The sequence below is a fragment of the Metopolophium dirhodum genome, chromosome 1 (genome assembly GCF_019925205.1).
Source record: "Metopolophium dirhodum isolate CAU chromosome 1, ASM1992520v1, whole genome shotgun sequence".
NCBI lineage: Eukaryota > Metazoa > Arthropoda > Insecta > Hemiptera > Aphididae > Metopolophium > Metopolophium dirhodum.
In genome coordinates, this window is record NC_083560.1 from 82,211,795 (window position 1) to 82,233,134 (window position 21,340).

At 27.6% G+C, this 21,340-nt stretch overlaps 1 protein-coding gene across 1 annotated transcript in view; it reads left to right on the plus strand.

The window, feature by feature from the left end:
• The window catches only part of LOC132937429 (uncharacterized), a 216,974-nt gene that overhangs the window by 16,934 nt on the left and 178,700 nt on the right, over nucleotides 1–21,340 (plus strand). Inside the window, exons 2-3 of the mRNA XM_061004246.1 lie at nucleotides 2,602–2,718; nucleotides 6,936–7,106. Of these exons, the coding sequence (XP_060860229.1) occupies nucleotides 2,602–2,718; nucleotides 6,936–7,106 (288 nt within the window). The remainder of the gene's footprint in view (nucleotides 1–2,601; nucleotides 2,719–6,935; nucleotides 7,107–21,340) is intronic.

The following is a 21,340-nucleotide window of genomic DNA, read 5'->3' on the forward strand; positions in this document are numbered from 1 at the left end:
AAAAATAATATAACGAGTTATCAATGTAGTATAATGTTGAAAAAAAATGTTGTTTTGCAATGACTTCAAATTATGTAAAAAAAAATTATACTTCCAAAAACGTTAATTCTTTTCAAGAAAAACGAGTGTTTACTATTTCAATAATCTCCTTGTATTATACGTAAATAAAAGACACGAGCAATGAGTTTTTTTCTCGTGAAAGTTTACGAACAAAATAAATTCACCAATTTTGTTTCTTGAATCAAATTTAAGAACTTTTTCGCTATCCATAAATTATTTCAAACACGTGCGTTAACGACGGCGCAAATAGGGAGGAAAAAAATATGATCTGTAATTATGTATTGACTCAGGGTCAGGATTTATTTAACTAGTAAAATATGGTGCACTCGACAATTTCAGAAAATGTGTGCCTATATAATATTACTATACATACAAAATAATTACGTAGGTAAATAAACAATGACCATATACAATTGGCTGTAAACAATATATGGTGTATGTATAATACTATTATAGATACCTATATACTATTACTTATATTTTTGAATAATTTTTCTTGAATACATTAGTTAAAATTGCAGTTATCTATTGTAAACCTTATATAATGAATTTGGTATCAAGAAAAAAATATTTATGTAGCTGTTTTATCAAATTTGGTATCACATTTTTTGCAATATGAACTTTGCTACGATAATAACATGAAAATATTGTCATAAATAGAAAAATATGGGAAATAAAATCGTATAAATGCCTCAAAAACTAAACAATTTTAAAAATATAGTTAACTTTTGATTATTAATGAAATAGGGTGACACGGCTGCAAGTAGTTAAATATTTTATATGAGGGAATATCGTCTTTTTAATAATAAGTCACAACATCACAAAACGAATTATTATGTGCTCACAGCTCACTTGGCATACCTATCGGTACTATGAGAATCAATCAATTAGAACCAAATATTAAAAATTAAAATTAATATAAATCTAATTGGCTGATATTGATGTATTAATCATCATATAATTCTAATTGATTTTTTTTTCGATGTTTAATATTTTGGATATTATATAATTTTGAATCCAGTGTAAACAATATTCTAATACAAATAAACCAATATATGTGAATCTAAGTTGTAACATTATTGGTTAGCGTGAAATACTGATATATTTAGTGTTGGTGCTCTAAGGGGGCAAGTGCCGGTTTTTTAAATTTTCGGCAATTATATAAAATGTATGAAATTGTATTTTATATTTTAGTTGCTACCTTAATTTTATGATACTTTTCCATTAATCAACTGCCCGATACTTATTTAGGGGGTTGATATGGTGTATTATAATTATTAACGAAAATGACTTCACTAGAAAAACACTCACACCTCGTTTCGATGTGTCGGATTTTGATTATTTTTTTTTATCTAAAAGATGACAACTTTTTTCAGAGCAGATCAAAACCCGGATTTTCGTTTTTTTTTTTAGTAGTTCTAGAAAAATATGTTTGAAAAAGAACATATATTATGCATTATTCAAATGCTTATTTTAGCTTCTATAATTATAATTTTAAAAATCTCGCTTTCATTTGACCAGTGACCTACAGTATGTTCTTTTATTTTAAATAAAAAAAAAATTACCGAAATCCGACTATTTTACAAAGCGTGAGAGTTATTCCCTAAGACATGTTTCCGTTCTAAAATCGACACCCTTAAAGGTGAATCCATTAAAGAACTATTATAAATCAATATATATACATACTTAAATAATGACTGCGTAAATATATACAGAATACCTGTTTATTAAATCATTTTTTTTTTCATTGTGATACACATCATATTATACAATATTGTACGTAATTGAATGGGGCGAAACCGATCATGTTATTGCCCAATCGGATTTGCTTCCAACGACTAATTTTACTTAAATAGTCTTACTTTTTGACAATCATTTAAGATATAAATATAATTATAAATTAGACGTTATAAATATATAAATAGGTTAGAACGAATGTAATTGAGAACTGGGGAAAATGCATAGTTAAATAGAAGAACTAAACACGTACAATATTAAAAAATTACTTGAAAAATCTATTTTCTGCGATAACTTCTGTCTGAATATTTTACGCAAATGGCACTTTGAAAAAAGTACAACCGTGATCGATAAGATACGAGTGTTTCAAATTACTTTTTATCTTTAGATGAAAAAAAACAAGTATCATTTTTACCTCCTTGATTGGTTTTGCCTCGTGTTCCCCCAACTCCCAAGTATAAAAAGCTCATATTGTGCTGGGTAGTGAAAAGTGCAATATGAGGGAATTTGTTTGTGATAAGATATTATCACAACGTGTCGTACTGCCACAGATACGTAAGTTTATTTTTAAGGCATTTCTTACCATATTTTGTATTTTTATTTAACTATATTACTATGCCTAATAAATAATAATAATCTAGTTAAATGTGTTTTATTGTTTGTGTTTGTTTTATAAATTATTTCTTGCTCATTAAATTAATGAGAATTTGAGTTTAAACTGATTACACTAATCTCATATAATTAATTAATAGCATATTCTAATTGTATTTATTGTCATTAATATAATTGTTTTTTTTTTCACAGAAGATAAAACGCCAACGGGAAGTCTGAATTGTTTGTTGGCGAGATCATTATGCAACGAAGATCCGTCATGTTTTAAAATTATTAACCTAATTCCAAGTCTATGTGGAAACGAAATAGGTAAATATTTTTTTTTGTATATGCGTGAATAGTTATTATTTATTTGTAGATTCATATGAAATGATTATAATATACGATTTAATTTTGTTAAACACGAATTAGGTCACCATAATATATTTCATAATTAAACAATAGGCACCTACATAAAGCTTTTATACAATTAAAGTTATATTATGTTGTAGATAAATACTTTATAATATTGTACTATATAGTAATTAATGTAAATTATAATTCTTTGAAATGAATTATAATTAAAATATATGTACACAATATACATAACAATTAAAATAAGTATATTAGGCATAAAAAAGCGGAGATTAAAAATATAAAGTTAAACATAGTTTTTTAATCGTTTATAATAACAAAGAAATAAACTAACTCGGTTAATCACGTGTTCGTATATGAAAAAATATTTGACACTTCAACCGACACTAATTTATTTTTACACTAAAGTTGCGTTTTAATTTTTTTTTCATCGTAAAATACGTTACCTACATTTTTAGATCACGACCGATCAGTTTTCGTGATTGTTTAGGCGATAAAAATAAAATAATAATAACAACGCGTGTATAAAAATAATATAACAATATTTTAATTATTTTTCAACAGCAAAAAATATAAACATTATAATTCACAAAATGGATGGCCAAATTATGAGAAAAATTACAGTGTCCACTTCATAAAAAAACTACATTCGCGTGTAATTTTTTTTCCTATTTAATAAAATGTAAAAAAATGTTTTTCATTTTTGTTGTATGAAATGAACAATTTCACTTTGTACACGAAACGTATATATTTGTTGCCAAGACGAAACGTTGTCGACGGCATTCGGAGCGGAAAAAACGAAACACCAGAAAAAGTGTGAAGTGGTTCGTTAAGTGGTCCCATACTGTTATTTTTACCGGATATTTTTAACCAAAAGTTTGCACATGTCCAGAATACTAATTTACATACCTAGTTCAAACGTGTTTACCTAACACAATAATTATTTTAAATATAGGTGCACAAAATGTATAGCCATCCCATTATTGACCATTAGTGAACAATTTGCATTTCCAACACCTAAAGCAGTATATATCACACATATTTAAGAGAACTTATTTTTCACTACAACCTCGTATATACTTATCAATTTTGATATCCATGGTATGAAACTTAAGCTTTATATTATTTTAATTCAAATATAAATATGGAACAAACCTAACCACCAGATTTATTAATACGAAAATAATACTTTTCAAATTTAATGAAAATGTTTAAAAGTAAATAAACATAATATACATTCACAATGACGTAGTATCACCTAATTTTTAGCATAACAGCGAGAATTATAGCGATAAATAAACGATTTATAGCAGTTTTATAGAATAAATCCAAGTTACACAATTTGAATTATCAATATTTTTGAAATAATGATATGGAAACATGGTTATTTCAAAATGTAGAGAATTATTTTTGTACTTACCATAAGTGGAAGGACAAATACATATATTATACAAATAATTTTTCTCCTTCAGTATTAAAATTAGCATTTTATATCTAAAAACAAGAGAATTGTTGTAGCCGTTTTAAATTATTTTCTATATTATAATTTCTTAATAATATTATAAAACTACTAATAACAGCAGTGGCAATGACAAGGGACCACCAGCTAAATAATTTTATTAAAAAGTATTTAAGTGGCACTGCGATTTAATTAATATTGAACCCTTTAAAAAACTCCTATGAAATATTCTCTTTAATAAATTAGAAATTAGAATTTATTCATAATTATACATATATAGATTTTATCATAATCGCGTTTTCCCTGCAAACATAACGGTGGTCCCCCCTCTTAGATATCCTTCTTTTGTTCTGTCCAATAATCACAAAAAAATGTACTTACGTCGTACGTCTTCACTGTCGGTACGTTAGACACTTATATTTGCGATACGCGCACCTACATTATATTATATAATATGTTATGATACTAATAAAACGTATAATATACGCGGTTTTATCAAAAATCTGTATACCTAGCATTATATTACGCGTTTTGTACACGTTGGAGGAAATAAAATAAAGAATCGACACTACCGTATACTATATGTATGGGCATACTTTATAAGTGTAGGTAAAATTATATATGCACATAATATACCGAGTTTTGGGAAAACTAAAACGAGCGAGTGTGAAAAAAATCAAAAAAATCGCTCATACCGTCGACGACGGTATAATATATTATAATACCCTCGCACACACCTATCGGTCCTCCCTCTCTGTGCCCACCCACACCATCATCTCCTCTCCGTGTACATATATTATAGACACACACACACACACACATATTACAAGGCCCATTACAAAGTAGGTATATATATTTTTATCGCACACCCGATCTACCGCGAATTGGTTTTTTCATTTTTTACTCCATAATAAATATATGTAGGCAGGTACATGCGCGAGTATTATAACAATATCGAAAAACTGTTTACGTGTTGTATGCATATATGTTAAATTATGTTATGTATATTGTGTATAGGTACGGAATGTTTTATAATATAAATATAACAATGTAGGCATATTATAATGATATCATATAGATATAACAAGTGTATACGTTTATTAGGTTAGGTAGATATATATCATACAAACGATGACAACAATAATATTTTTAACGAACGACACTATGTTATTATGTATTACCTATTTGTTATCATTATTCGTTATTGTGCCACCAAATCGATCGAATTGTGTAATTGGCATACGCATAATGAAAATTTATTGAAAAATGTTTAAGTTATAGTAAAATGTTTATCGTTAAAGAAAGTATAACAATCTTATTGAACTATGGGTGGAGTTGGGCCATTATATAGTGATACAATAATCAGTTTACTGCGATATGCATACGACTGATATAGGAAATCTAAGCTATTATAATCAGTGCCGATTCTCTTTACATCAGTGTGCGTATAATTATAATAGAAATCCGAAAAACACAAGTTTGAGCTTGAAAAAAAGTTAACTGATTAGTACGTCTTTATTTAACTGTCATAAATAAAACAATAATTATTTATTATTTCTATTTAATATTATTGCATATTGTTGATATAAAAGTTAAACATTTAATTTAACTTTATAATTAGTAAGTACATTAAAAATATCGCGTTTGATATTGTATGAAAGAATATATTTTTTATAATATATCTACCTAATATAGATTTGATACATAGGTACTTAAATGGAATTCATTTTTAATTTTGAGTCTTTTAAAAATAATTGTTACCTAGTTAAAGATTTAAAAATCTTAAATTACCTAAATGATGACCTCTAGAACTCTACGCAACGATAAAATAGTCCCTTACCCCACACGCTGATACTTAATTTTCCCTTAAATATGCCAGTGATTCTTCCATGTGTTTCAAAAATATCTAACTTTTTAGTTGATATTTATCATCTTGGAGATTTAATCATTATTTAGACATTTTTTAACATTAATATCCCATTTATCCACAGTAATATTTTTGAATTTATCTGTTTTAAATTTAAAATCTTTAAAATAATAATGTAAAAACAAAAATATTCAATTTGATAAATATATTGTTGACGCGAAAATTATAACGTATATACTATATGAAATTAATTGGATTTAATTTAAAAAAAGAAAATAGGTACATAACTTTAAATATCTGAAATTACTCTTGATAAAAAATATTAAAATATTGAATACAATATGTTTTTTTTTTGGTTGCAAAAAAGTGGGTAAGTCGTAAGTATATCTACAGGCAATTATATGATATAAGAAAACATATTTAATGCCTACATTTTTTTTTCATATACATGCTATCAACTTAAATATAATATTTATGAAAATAAAGTCGATAGAGTTCTCATTAGCTATAGTATCGACATTCAAAAAATAGAATCATTGTAAATTAGTGTGTCGTCATTAGGCATAATATCATAATGTATTGTAAAGGGTTTAACTGGAGAATTTGATAATATAACACTAAAATTACATTTACATTTAATACGTCATATTTTCCAGATTCACCCTGTATATGCCACACAAAGGAATACAATTAAGCTGTAATATTTCAATAGCACAATAATATACCTAGTATATAATATAATACCACACTATGATATAATATTTCATTTTTTTTACACGAGTTTTTCTCAAACATTTTTTTTAAATTCAAAATTTTTTTTATAAAACACGTGCATTGAATTTACAGTCTCGTGTTCGACGACTACGGTGATAAAGTGTCGGGCGGCTTTGAAAACCCTTCAAGCGTTCCCGTTCTTCAAGCCGACGTGCCTGTGCCGAGAGCCCAAAATCGATTACGAATGCAACTCCTTCCGTAATTTTTTGTTCGACCATCCGTGTAACTTCACACAGCGCAAAGGTAACAAACACAATATCATCGATTTTTTTTGTATAGGTATAATTTATACAACTGTGTATTAAATGTATACGTACAGGGTGGTTCTTTTATCGTATACGAGGAAACGTTTCAGAAAATATATGGAATTTTTAAGTTTTAAGGACAAATATTGAACATTTGTTTATAGTATGTTGTCGAAATAAAATATTCAAAATTCAAAATTTCCTACGTTCACGATAAAAGAATCACTCTACATAAATTTTATCTAACCTATGTACCTGCAGCTTCTTCGTATTAATATATTGTGTGTAAAATGTGTTCACATCATACAACATGGTAAAGATGAAATATATAATAGGTAATATATTCGTATATCTGCACACATAAATTTATTTACCAATTATTTTACTAGCAATTTACTACGGAAATATTAGCATACCAGCTGAAGTAGAACATAATATTATGATAGTGGACTTTTACCGATTGGAAATCGTTTTTCAAATAACGTGTTTTTACCCGGTAACCGGTAATTATTACAGCTCATACGTGACTCGCCCGTTAAAAAATGTTCGTCAAACATAGCGAGGTACCTACGCGAAACGATATTTCTGGTGGTGGGTAATCGAGTATTCGTTTTTCATAACAAAAAATATGTCAGTAGCAAAATTATCGTGCAGCGGGCCACTATTATAGGTGTAATAAGTACCCGGCTATAATTACACCCGATACGCGCTGCAATAGTTTTCGGATATGACGTTTATATATAAAAAAAAAAAAAAACAGTTTTCACCGGCGGATAAAAAACACATCTGGACTCCCCGCAGCGCATGCCCATATTTTATACATACGCAGTGTATATTATTTGCTGACCATTCCATTTGTCGAGAATATGATATTGCATTTTGAGACCGAGGCACGTTTGTGTCGTGTGTTTCGCATGCCACCGCTCTTGTGGAAACTTTCGCCACCAGAACTAATTTCAAATAAATTAATATAAGTTCGCGTACCCACCTCATCGGTGTGCATCACGTGCCGGCACATATCAAGTGCACTATGCGCGGCCGGTCGTTGTTTTATACTTTTGCATTTCTATAATATAATAATATATTATGCCCAATATAGTAGAAGTAGTAGCAGTATATAATAATTACTCATTAGATAACCTTCACGTCGAACAAAAATCTAAACAAATTCTAATAGCCCACGTCCGTCTATTATAATAAATTATATTATGAGGTACGTATTGTTATCGAATTAAAATAAAACTAATAACATATGAAATTATCTACTATTTTTCTGTAAACGCAACTCTAATGTCGTAGCATAAACACCATACCAGGTTAATACTGCGTACTCTATAAAACCATTAAAATATAGAAATAAAAACCAGGATTAGAAGACAAAAATTAAATAAATCGAAAGACCTATAAAATGCACAAATTTACTTAGGAAATATATAACTGTACTTATACAATAAATAACTATTCTTCTTCATTTTAGCAATATTATATTGTAACGAATATAAGATTATAGGAATATTTATAATATTTATGATACAAAGTTCCAGGTCAATTTATTGCCTTTGCCCAACAATAATTTTATAAATCATACATGGAAACGATATAGGTACAATCAGTGGCGTGCCCAGGAAATTTCAATGGGGGGGGGGGGGGGATATATGTTATAAATTTTTTAGTAAAAGTACATTTAAATTAATCATGGTTATCCAAACACAAAAATTGCTAAACATATGTATAATATGTACATTCATGCATATTGAGTATCATTCTACAATTAGAATTAATTTAAATAGCCACACACTATACACTATTGTTTAAATAAAATGACAACATTAAACTAAAAACATTTATAACCTTTATTAAAATAATTAATATACAAAAGAAAAATAATTCTTAAAAACAACTTAGTTATTCCAAACGAAAATTTAACCTCCTAGATTTTGTACTCATCTCATCAATGACTTCATCAGTATTTATTTTAATGTCTCGATGAATGTTCATCAGAGCTAAGCCGTTTAATCTTGCTTGTCCAATAGAATTCCTTATATAAGTCTTTAAACGCTTTAATGTGGAAAATGATCGTTCACCAGTTGCGGTAGTGACTGGTAGGGTTATTAAAATTTTTAATAATTTGTGTATGTGTGGAAATATCATATGGTCACATTCACTAAAAACATCAAGAGCGCTTTTTGAAACATGAATCTCATTACACTTTTCTTGCCATAAATATAATTCTCCAGTTATAACCAAGCTACTGTTATTCAAATCTTCTTGATATGTATCAATGAGGTATTTAATATCTTGATCAGTTCCTGAATGAGTTTTATAGCCAGGTAGAATACAACTAAAACTTTGCAATAATTTATGATGTTTTATAAATCGATCATGTAACTGTGATAAAAAATTATCCAAGAATGGTACATATATTTTCAATCATAAAAATCTTCAGCTATTTTATTAGTTGAAGTAACTAATTCATCTAAGAGTTTTTTTTGTGTTCTTGTTAATTTTTTAAAATCTGTATCAATATTCAAATCTTGGCACCATTGTTCAATTTTTAAAAATTCAATATGAAAATCATTGACTACATTTTCTCTAAATCTTTGTAATATTTTTTGAACATCTCCTGCTACTTTTAAAGCTGTTAACAAATCAATATTTTCTGTCTGAAGTTGGCGACTGAGAGGCATACTTACAGAGAAAACTTTTATGTTTATAATAGCCAATGGGAAATAATTTGTAAGCAATAACTTATTACTGATAATTTTAAAAGTAATATCCATATCCATATATAAATGTTTGTCTATGGTAATATCTAATAAGTTGAAGTTAACAAAAAAAATCCAATGGGGGGGGATATAACCCCTAACCTCCCCCCCCCCTTGGGCACGCCACTGGGTACAATACTACCATCGTGCGTGTTAAATTCTTTTTCGACAGAAGTTTATTACGATTACCTATGGTTACTTCTAAAATGTTCATTTTACGAGTATCATTTTGATCTGTAACCAGACATACACATTACTGTTTTTTTTTTTGGAAAAAATCATGATCATGGTTATATGTTCATTAGGCGGTGGATACCAGATTTTCATTTAAAAAATATTTCAAAAATAATATGATTCTATAATGATCGCATACGTGTTCAAGTGTTCTACATTGATTTATTGTCAAATACAATTGAATAGGTACGATCTGAAATAACGCTATGTTAAGATTTATGTTTAATAGAAAAAACACGAGTAGCAGTCATAATAACATAATAATAGTCGCTAATAGTTTAATATATTATGGTTAAAAACAATGTCTTGTAACATTGCGTAAAATCCTAGTGTTGGGGAATGTGATGATTTTCAAACTATAATTCTTATGAGTCATTTCCTAAATCTATTTTTTTAAATAATTTATAGAACATGTAAAAACAAATAAACAACACAGAATTTATTTTCAAAACTCTATGGGCACAAGGCAGGGAACCATAGATGTTATAATTAGGATTTTAATATTATATACCTAATACCTATGGGTGTTGTATCGATTACTAAAGGTTAAAATACATTGGAAAAAGACGTGAATCATGACAAACTTTATAAATATTGAACACAGTCAGCATTGGTAAAAGAGGTTTGACAATAATACGTAATCTGTATTGAAATCAAACATTATCAAAATGTATTTATGAGGAACTTTCGGAGGATGTTTCAGTTAAATAATGCTGCGGAATATGTATTTATCACAGCCATTATTAAATACATATTCTGAGTTCACATTTTTTGGAATTCTAGATGGAATTTCAAAGCCCATTAGAATAAGGTTATGTTATATGTTTTAATAATTTTATATAATATGCTGATAATATTGTGATTTTTACAAATAGCGTTATTAATTTATAACACCTAATGAACAGCTGAGTAGAAAACAGTGAAAACTTTGGGGTTCTTAATACAAAGAAAAAGTTTATGAGTTATGATAATATGAAAAAAGCCATAATTTAAGAGAATATTTAATAATTAAGAAAAAACGTATATAAAATGTACGAAAAATATAGTTACCTCAGAACAACAATAAATAAGTATAGACTATGATAATTCACTAGATATAAAATTCATAATTTAAATAACTGCAGAAGTCTTAAAAAATGTTAAAAGTATTCACAAAGTGTCACAATCCATCTATATGTTCCAAAATCAGTTTTCTAAGATGCTATATTGTGTTATCTTTACTACTATACAAAGTTAAAGCCTGGGCACTAACATAGTTAATATTCAAGAAAATTGAAGCTTTTGAAACGAATAATAGCAAATGCTAAAAATTGCATAGACAGATCGTATAACAAATCAAAAACTACTGGAGAGGATAGGAAAAGTGGAAGAACTTTTAACAAGAATAAAAGGTTGAAAGTTAGAATTCATGGGTCATATCATTACGAATTCAACGGTATAAACTTCTCCAGTTTATATTACAAGGAGAAATTTAAGGTAAAATAAGTGTGGGAAGAAAAGAATATTATACCGGGTAAATAATCTCTGCGGCTGGTATAATAAAACATCAAATTATTCATTTGAGGCCTTGGTCTACAGGAAAAACATTGCTAGTATAATAATATCATATCCAACATCGAAAAAAAAGTTAAAATTTGGAATCTATAATATTTATGAATAGTACCATGATAAAAATCGATTAACAAATACAAAATTATACTTTATTATGCTCCATGATTTCTAGATGAAAAACACAGTATGTCCTAGGAATAAATACATTTACAACACTCATTAAAATCTCTTATCTACAATACGGATAGTAAATACAAAGAATAATTTTATTGATCATAAAACCTTTATTTTAGACAACGACTTTTTAAAAAAAATACTTAAAATAGGGCGTCACCTGTTTGAGAGCTGTTACTTTTTTTTTTACCTGGGAACAATAATTACTATAGGTCATTAATTGAGCTTGATTTGTATAGTACCTAATTTGAGCGTAGATTTTTACTCATTTGTGTAAGACGAGAATGTGTTAATTAAGAAGTCAATATTTTTTAAATTTATATATTGTATATATTTTAATCAAATTTTTTTATAAAAGTTATTATTTATTTAATTTATTTAAGAATTATAATTAATCAATACTTGTACCCATTTAACACTTTTTTTCGTTGTTACTAAATATCACTTTGTGTACTTCCATCCAGAACTTAATAAGTAGGTAGGTACTTATGAACAAAAGAAACTGTGACGACAATTGAAATGTTTAAACTAAATACGTACTAAATTCAGTATAATATATACATGTACATTGTACATAACAATATAATAACATCGTACAATATAAATAATACAACAAACTGTAAACGTATTGGAAATTAAAAGCTAAGATGTATGAACTAGTTTAAACATTTTATAACCATTTTAATTTGGGCTGTGGAAATTATTTACCCGGATAGAACAATTAAATAGGTACATGACCTATTAACTCGGTCGATTAAATCGCACTCATATGACCTAAGATTTCATCAAAACACGCTCAAAATTCGAATCCCTTAAAATTGTTGTTCGTAAATATCAGTTAAGTACAATTGTTCAGTAAGCTGACGATACAAACATGACTATCAATAGCAACAATAATGATTTCAAAGGGTGATATTACACGAATCGCTTAAAAATATCTAATGCCTACATATTATGTAAACCAAATCATTGTCGGATAATCAGAAAATCGTTGATTGAAACCAAATTAAAATTGTTTATAAAGCAAAAAAGAGGAAAGTGAAACAAAAAAAAAAATTATGAAATACCCTTTTTTTATATTTTACGACGAACGCTGCAGAAATAATAAAGTCAATATACTAAAATATATTTTTATAATATCTTTACACTTTACATCATTAGTAATATAACACGCACGTATAATAATATATAAATATTTTTTTAGACGTATTTTGTCCACTGGTAAAAATCCAAAATCGCTAATTTTTTACCGGACGACGGTGTGGTGTAATAGTAATATTATACACATTTAAAACGTTTGAAAATTAATATCTCTTTGTGTACCTATTATTATTTGTAACAATTATACCAAGGAACTTAACGATATAAAAAATACAAACAATATTCCCTTAAAAAGATCGATATAATACATGACGTGACATTTCAAAAAATATGAGTGTTCGTTTCTGTTAAATTTAATTAAATGATTGCACAGAGCTTAAATATTAGTTTATATATGTTTACATAATATTATACACATGACGTTTACAATGACATCGCATGCACTATAAATGTACTAAAAATTTTTAGTTTCCTACATAACATAGTGTTTTAAAAAAATAACATATTTACACGAGTGATTACTATAAAATAATGCGTATAAATATTTTTAATAAGTCACATTTAATGGCCAATATGGGTTGTAAATAAAATGTCTAGGTATATTATTTTCAGGTTTGTTTTCTGTAGATTATTTAAAATAATAATTTATCTTTTCTAATCAGATGGATACATTTTAATTTTTAATTTTTATGCAAAACTTACGAATAATATGTTTCAAGTGGAAAAATGTATTAAAAAATCTCAAAAAATACAGTAAAAATAAAAACGTACATGTTAGAAAGTTAGAGATATTCAAAATACGTTTTCGATTTTTAAATTTTTGATGTGTGATATGAATTTTGTGCATAAAAAATAATGTTATAGATCACTTACATTCATTTAAGTCCATAATCTGCACGTGAATTATCACGGTGTCGAGTCGTGCACATATTTTGTATCACAATTGTCAATTTACTTAGTATATAATATTATATTTTGCGTAATTAATTTACAAAATATTCCAATCGTGAAGAACAAAAAAAATCAAATAATACGTGAAAGTGATTCTGTTTTTACTCGGTTTTAGGTACATCGTCCTAACATCTGGAACAACATTTTTACTTTGCACTTATGTCAAATTTTCGTAACTGATTTTTGGTAATTTTTATCATGGTTGAAATTTGAAATCTATGCATGCCATGACGCAAAATCCAATTTTGGTTCCTGGTACTGAAATTACCTCATCCAGACATTCACAATATTAATAAAAGTCGAGGAATATGACTTGTGTCAAGTTCATTTTTTCATTTTTATCAATCATTTCACATGGATAATTTTGTATTTTTATTAGACATGAAGTCACCTAGATTAAAAATAATAATGTAAAATTAGTACAATCTATTATACATATATTAAAACTAATGTATAATTTCAGACATTTTTAGCTATCATTATTTTATCATCGATTTATTCCAGAATTGTTTGTTTTTTTTTCTATTGCATTTAAAATTCTTTTAATCTTATAATTAAAATTTGTTTTAGAATCGAATGAATAAAAAAATGTATTAAAAATGTAAAAGTCCGCGTCGAGGAACGGGAATCATTACTTTGTTTTTCATCAAATTAGATACAATAAAGCATTCTTATAGGTATGACTACACTTACTCCCCCAGGTGTTTGGGCAATAATAATCAGTAACTCTTTTATGCTCAGCAGGAGTACGGGTATATATTTGCAGTAGACAGTGAACCACATTTTCGGATGTTTCATTTTTATTCTTTAAAGAGAAGTTTAAAATGAATCTCGAGTTTATCGGCACGTCTTACAGAAAACACTTATAATAAAGTTGAAAGACAATCGGTAGTACCTATATAACCTGCACCATTCAGTGTAAGAAATGTGTTATTCGAAAAGTAAAAAAAAGTAATCGTTTGAAATGTAGTAGAAAGAAATTAACGAAAAACTAGTGATATGGGGTACGGTACTGACTACTGATTAGTAAAATTAGGAAAAAATACGTAATACACAACGAGTGTCGGAGGGTCGATGGTCCGTAATAAACGAATGAATAGGGGACAATACGTGCAGCGGTTGTTATCCTTTTGTAAGATGCCGCGAAGTGTCACAGACGGTTTGCAGCACACGTTAATCGATGTATCGTGTATGATATAATATATTATACCTAAACAGAATACAAAATGGTAGCTATTAGAAGGTGTGACAGAATGACCTGACAAATGAAATACATTTTTTTCTACTCAATTTTTTAATTTTTTTTTATCATACATCTATACCTATTAATTGCACTAGAAGTACAGTATAATTTTCTTATTTTAAGTTTTTGATACAGAAATTTAAAAGTTTTTTCTTTTTATTGGTTAATTAAATTACCAATTTGTAAATCTGATTTTGGGAAAAACGTTGATGGTAAAAACGTTTATTTGAGTCAAGTAGTTTATTTTACAAAATATCAATATTATTTTGGAGAAAATCAATTCGAAACGTAATAACTTTTTTAAAAATATTTCTTTTGGAGGGCATAAGTAAATATTAAATCATTTATCATCCATATAATTTTCCTAGCTCGTAGGTATCAATATCGTCATCGATGTAGGTATGTTTAACTGTCTAGGGGTCATATTGATATAACGTGGTGGTTTCCTTTCTTTATTACCTAGTTGATGCGCATTATTATTCTACTGCTGATAATAAATTATTAAGTGTATAAATACTTTAATGCACTTACTAGCTTGGCTAGGTTGTAATTGGTTCTGTATGTGTAGTTGTGACTTTGTGGTGATTCTAGAAATATCTTGATGGGATTGGGTTAGGTAGTATCACTAATAAGTTATAGATAGTATACGTTACGTAATTTGATTTATATCGATGTAATGCGTAATGTTATACGATGCTATAGTGATGATGTTGATATGTGCTCTATGCCACACTATATCGGGTGTATTAATTAAACTTTTGGATAGGTCAAATATCGTTTACGTAGGTACAGGTATTAGTTATGTCCTATAATTGTCAATGAATATTTATCTAATCCTAATTGTAATTTGTGGGGGACTAAATATTTTATTGGAATACAAAACTTAACTTATATTTAATGTTATATTCTCCAACCGTACAGGATCCGTTGAGCTAATTGAAAATCAAAGCCATATCAATGTTAGGAATATGCTACGAATTCAAGTTAGTTTGATATATTGTAGGTGTCTACCACTCCTGCATAACTTATTTGGCGTAACACGTTTCCACCAAAAGTCTACTTACCTACTTACCCAACGATACCCGTTTCACTAAGAGTGTACCTTGTCCGTATTTTAATCATTGGAAAAAAAAGCGGGTAAGTGGGTAACGCTCTGCTCTGCTGTACATTAAGTGTCTAGAAAATCACTGTAGTGGATGTGTTAAATCTGAATTCAATAATCGTTGAATACGAAACACGATTCTGAGCAATATTGGTCTGTCAGCCTATAATATAACTAAGTAAATTTTATAAAACTATTGCGATTTTACTATTAGTCATTAGTACCTACAGGGATTTAAATTAATGTTTGCCAAACAAATTGCATATAAAAGTTTCAAGTACCCACGAATAATATTTTTAAAATACAACAAAATAACTAAATTCGTTATTCTTGTTTTTAATATTATGTAATTTCGTCCAAAATTGTACTCGGAATGTCTGCAAAAAATAACTATGTTTATATATTTCTTAGGTTTGTTGGCTACAGTAGAAACTATTTATGAAAATCCTTGTTTTAAATTTTAAATTCTATAATTATTATCTACAACATATTTTTTTTATTAACTACCTACCATAAATCGTTTCAATATATCTTTAATATTTATTAACTGTAACTATAACAACTTATAAGAAACTTTAAATTCAATTTCCAAGCGTATTGACCCAACGAATAACAATTTATTGACATTTATGGAATTTTAAATTCCAAATGTCTCTAAATAACTCAGAACGAGTTAAAAAATTTTGAACATTTTATCATGAATATGAAATGATAAAATAAAAAATTGTTAATCATTTTTAAATAACAACAAAATAAGACAAAATGTTGTATTAGAATTTGTTAATTTATGGTCAAAAAATGTCTTATGTCTATAAATAGCTCAAAAAGAATCATAATATTTTGAAATTTAAATGGTACATAGAAATTATTAACAAAAACATTCTGTGAAAATATCATGTATCTACGATTATTTTAAGAGTTACTATAATAAACAAAATCGATTTTGCGTAAAAATCTAAGTTTTCGTCAAAATTGATTTGATTGAATTTAAAATCGTAGATACTAGACATTTTCATTAAATGTTTGTATTAGATTCTCTATAAATGACATTATTTTTCTAATATGTCTATAAATAACATTAAAAAGATTTAGAATATTGTACAATGTAACGTTTTGGATTTTTTTTAAATTTTCTTTTCAATAATTATCAGTAAAAAAAAATGTTCTTGGTCAAGTCTCTTAAAACTAAATATATAATCCCTCATAAGTATTATTGAAATTAAAAAGTTGAGCGTAAATCCATAATAATTTTTGAAACCGGTAAGTACAAAGTTTTATTATTATTATTGTCACATGTAATTAACTCTATAAAAATGTATAATATATTAGGTGCTGTTTTAAAATTTGATTTGATTGAATTTAAAACCGAAAAATAATTGTAGATACTAGATATTTTCATTAAATGTTTGTATTCGATTCTCTATAAATGATATAATTTTTCTAATATGTCTATAAATAACATTAAAAAAATTTAAAATATAAAGTATTATTGGAATTAAAAAGTTGAGCGTAAATCCATAATAATTTTTGAAACCAGTAAGTACAAAATTTTATTATTATTGTCACACGCAATTAACTCTATCAAAATGTATAATATTTTAGGTGCTGTTTTATAATATTTTACAGTATTTTAAATAACTGTATAACAAATTTGTATAGTACCTATAAAAAATTGTTTTGGTGAAAACATGGTCAATATCTCTTTGGCGGAAATAAGTATTGATGAAAAATAGAAAGTTATACTCTTGGTGTGTATTGGTGGAATGAAATGCTCACTTTTGGTGGAAATGAGTAACGCCCAACCAATTAAGGACCGATTGAAACCCAAAAGTATCAGATATTCGGACGCTATATTATAGTTGCTCAATTATATATTCTACTTGTGTGGTTCTTTGACATGATCGAGTAATACGTTAAGGAAAGATTGACATTCAATACAGCACCATTAAGGATTTTTAGTACTTACTACTTCTGAATAATATTAGCACTTTGAACACTTCTGCGGAAGGCGTATCCAATTAAGGACCCACTGAAATTCGAAAGTATCCAGACACTCATATACTAAATTACTAATATTACTTAATAGTAGATACCTGGTTGGTTAACGCAAGTTTACATAACTTATTTTTTAATTATTTTAAATACCGAAATAATTAAAAACCCAATGCAGCCGAATCTAATCCAATGTAACTTAACTTAATCTGCAAGAACTACGGTGAATATCCTACTTAACAACATGTAATTCTAATTGGTTTAATTTACCATAGCACCTAAAACTATATTTAATATAATAAAAAATACAGACTATATTAAATCTATTAAAAAATGCCAACAAGTATGGATCGAATAGGTTTGACAGTGAATCAAAGTAACAAGTAAATTTTAAGAGTACTTTATATAAATTGGTAAATCTTACGACCATACCCGATAATATTTCAATATACTTGTTAATATAAGGACGCACATAAAGCACTCGTTCGCACAGTGAAAAGTGATAGCGCGAGACGGCGTAAAAGACGTCAGTACATACATAACAACGATGCGACACTGAGTTTTCGATTAGCTCTTACAAATGGCTGAAAAAAACCGTTTCAGCTCTAATTTTAGTGCATTTATATAATTTTGTATGGGCCATCAGTCCATGAGGTACGTATATTATTAGTGTGTGTATTTTAGAACAGAGTTTGAGAGCATATTATAATATTTATAGAACGTCTGAGGTATAAGGTGTTATTTTTTATCACGTATTGCCATATAATATTAAAATTATCCATTTAGTTTATTAAATAAAACGTGTTATAATATATAATAATATTATATAAATGTGTGAAATTAGCTGATTATATTACAGACATTTTATCGAAGATAACACGATTTTTGAAATAATTAAATTTTTCCGTTTGTTTTATCCGACATTCAATGTAATAAAAAGCAAATTTTTTAAAAAACATTTTTAAATAGTATGCAAAGACATTAAAAAAAAATGTGCATGGGTGTAAAACTGCACATAAGATTATATTGTGTTTGCAATAGTATAAGTTCATTAGGTATAATACTAAATATGTAGACAGCGTAAATGAAAACAAATTAGAACAAAAATACAGTTTTATATTTTTATACGTACTTGGGGCTACAATAAAATATATAACCGAGTTGTCATGAGTTAAAATATAAAATGATAATAAACCTCCCGCCCACTAAAAAATAAAACACTAATAATTTCATAACGGAAAGAACAATATCGTTATAGTTTTTTAAACGATTAAACTCGATTTTAAGTATATCATTTAACATTAGATTACAATGTTTTCGTATTCTCATCTGTTAACTTCAATAAAATATGCCACAAATAGGTTACTTTACATTTTTAGTACTTTTATGACTGTTACAGTTAACTTACAGCTGACTGCAGTGGCGTGTCAGGAGGCCGGTGGGGCATTGTCGAATGTCGATAATACGAAAGTTGGTCATTTCTTTTTTAATGAATAATTAAAATTTGAGCAGTTGATATTTTATATAGGTACAACATACTTATATTTTCTAACATTAAAACTTAATAAATGTTTAAGACAACAAATATTAAATAAAACAAAACAATAAAAAAAAAATGGTTAGGGAATTGATATCTTTTAATAAAATAAAAATGTGTGTGTTCGCTGTTTACTCGTTATGTGTGTTTACTGAATGTATCAAATGTGGCTAAAGCCTTAAATATTAAAAACAAAACTTGCAGTAACAAAAATGTGTATATAACAGGTTTGCACTTGAATTTTTAAATTAACAGAACAGTCACTAAAAAACGTGTATTTTACTTCATGGAACTACCTACAAAACAAATTTGTTTTTCAGTTAACCCGAAAATAAGGTACCCACAACATACCTATATAAAATGCTATAATAACTCTGAGCCCTTTTTTGTACTTACATTATTATTGTATCTTTTAACAATACATTGAAGTTTGGTGTTGATAACTTATCCTCAGTAACCTTATAATCATGTTAGCATTTATAACTATAACTATAAATATTAAATAGTGCATATTTATTTTAAAGTATCTTAGATATTCCTAACACTGCTTCTATTAAATTAATTTTGTACCTAGTGTATCCATTCGAATACTATTTATAATAAATGTTAAATAATATTCATTACTATTCAATCATTTATTAGTATTTACCTTAGTTAATTGTTTTAACTGCAAAATTGAGTTTATTATAATTTAAAAAAAAATACCATTATGTACATACATTTTATGTAGACATAATATTTGTTCAGGTTACTTTTAATAAAGTAAGTAAAAAAGGTGTTAAAATTAAAAAAAAAAAAACAAATTTTCAGATGAGATAATAATATAATGGAAGGTACCTACGTCATTTCAGATTGTCATATTTTCACACAATAATTGCTGATAGGGTCCCGACGAATCGATTCGTTAGGCTTTCATGTGACACCGGAAAACTTATTCTCATCCAATTATTAATTGAAATGAATTTTTCGACGTGCCTTTATACCGACCACCGATCATTTAGTTTTAGACAATTTGAACCATCATCGCGATGGTGTAGTTGTAGGCACAGCATCGTATATACATATTACGCGGGTAGGTATAATACGGAACGCGTAATTCGGTAAAAGGTAATTTATCATTATTAACGTAAATTCAAAGCGTTATACATAGGTATAATGATGCAGGTATAATATGATGGTATACAATACACATTTTCGATCGACGGGTTAATTCGTCGGGATACTGTTTTGTATCGCGGTTATTGTGCGATAGGTATATCACATAAATTTCCCGGCGAAACGATCGACCGCGGGACGATATGCTATGCTGCAGCAGCACCAGCGGATAGTTTCGCGTGTATTATATTGATTGCGATTTTTCTTTCAGATTTTCCTCTCCTCCGACGACTGTAATTAATGTCCCGACCACGGAATGATGGTTATTGGTTATATCCGCACACCTACGATATATTATAACGTCATATATACATGCATATCATCCGCACGGTATGTGATGGAAACACGCCATTTCGAAATCGAATAGTTTTTACGGAAATAAATAAACCGCGAGCGTTATAAATTATTTGGCGGTATTCACCTGAGA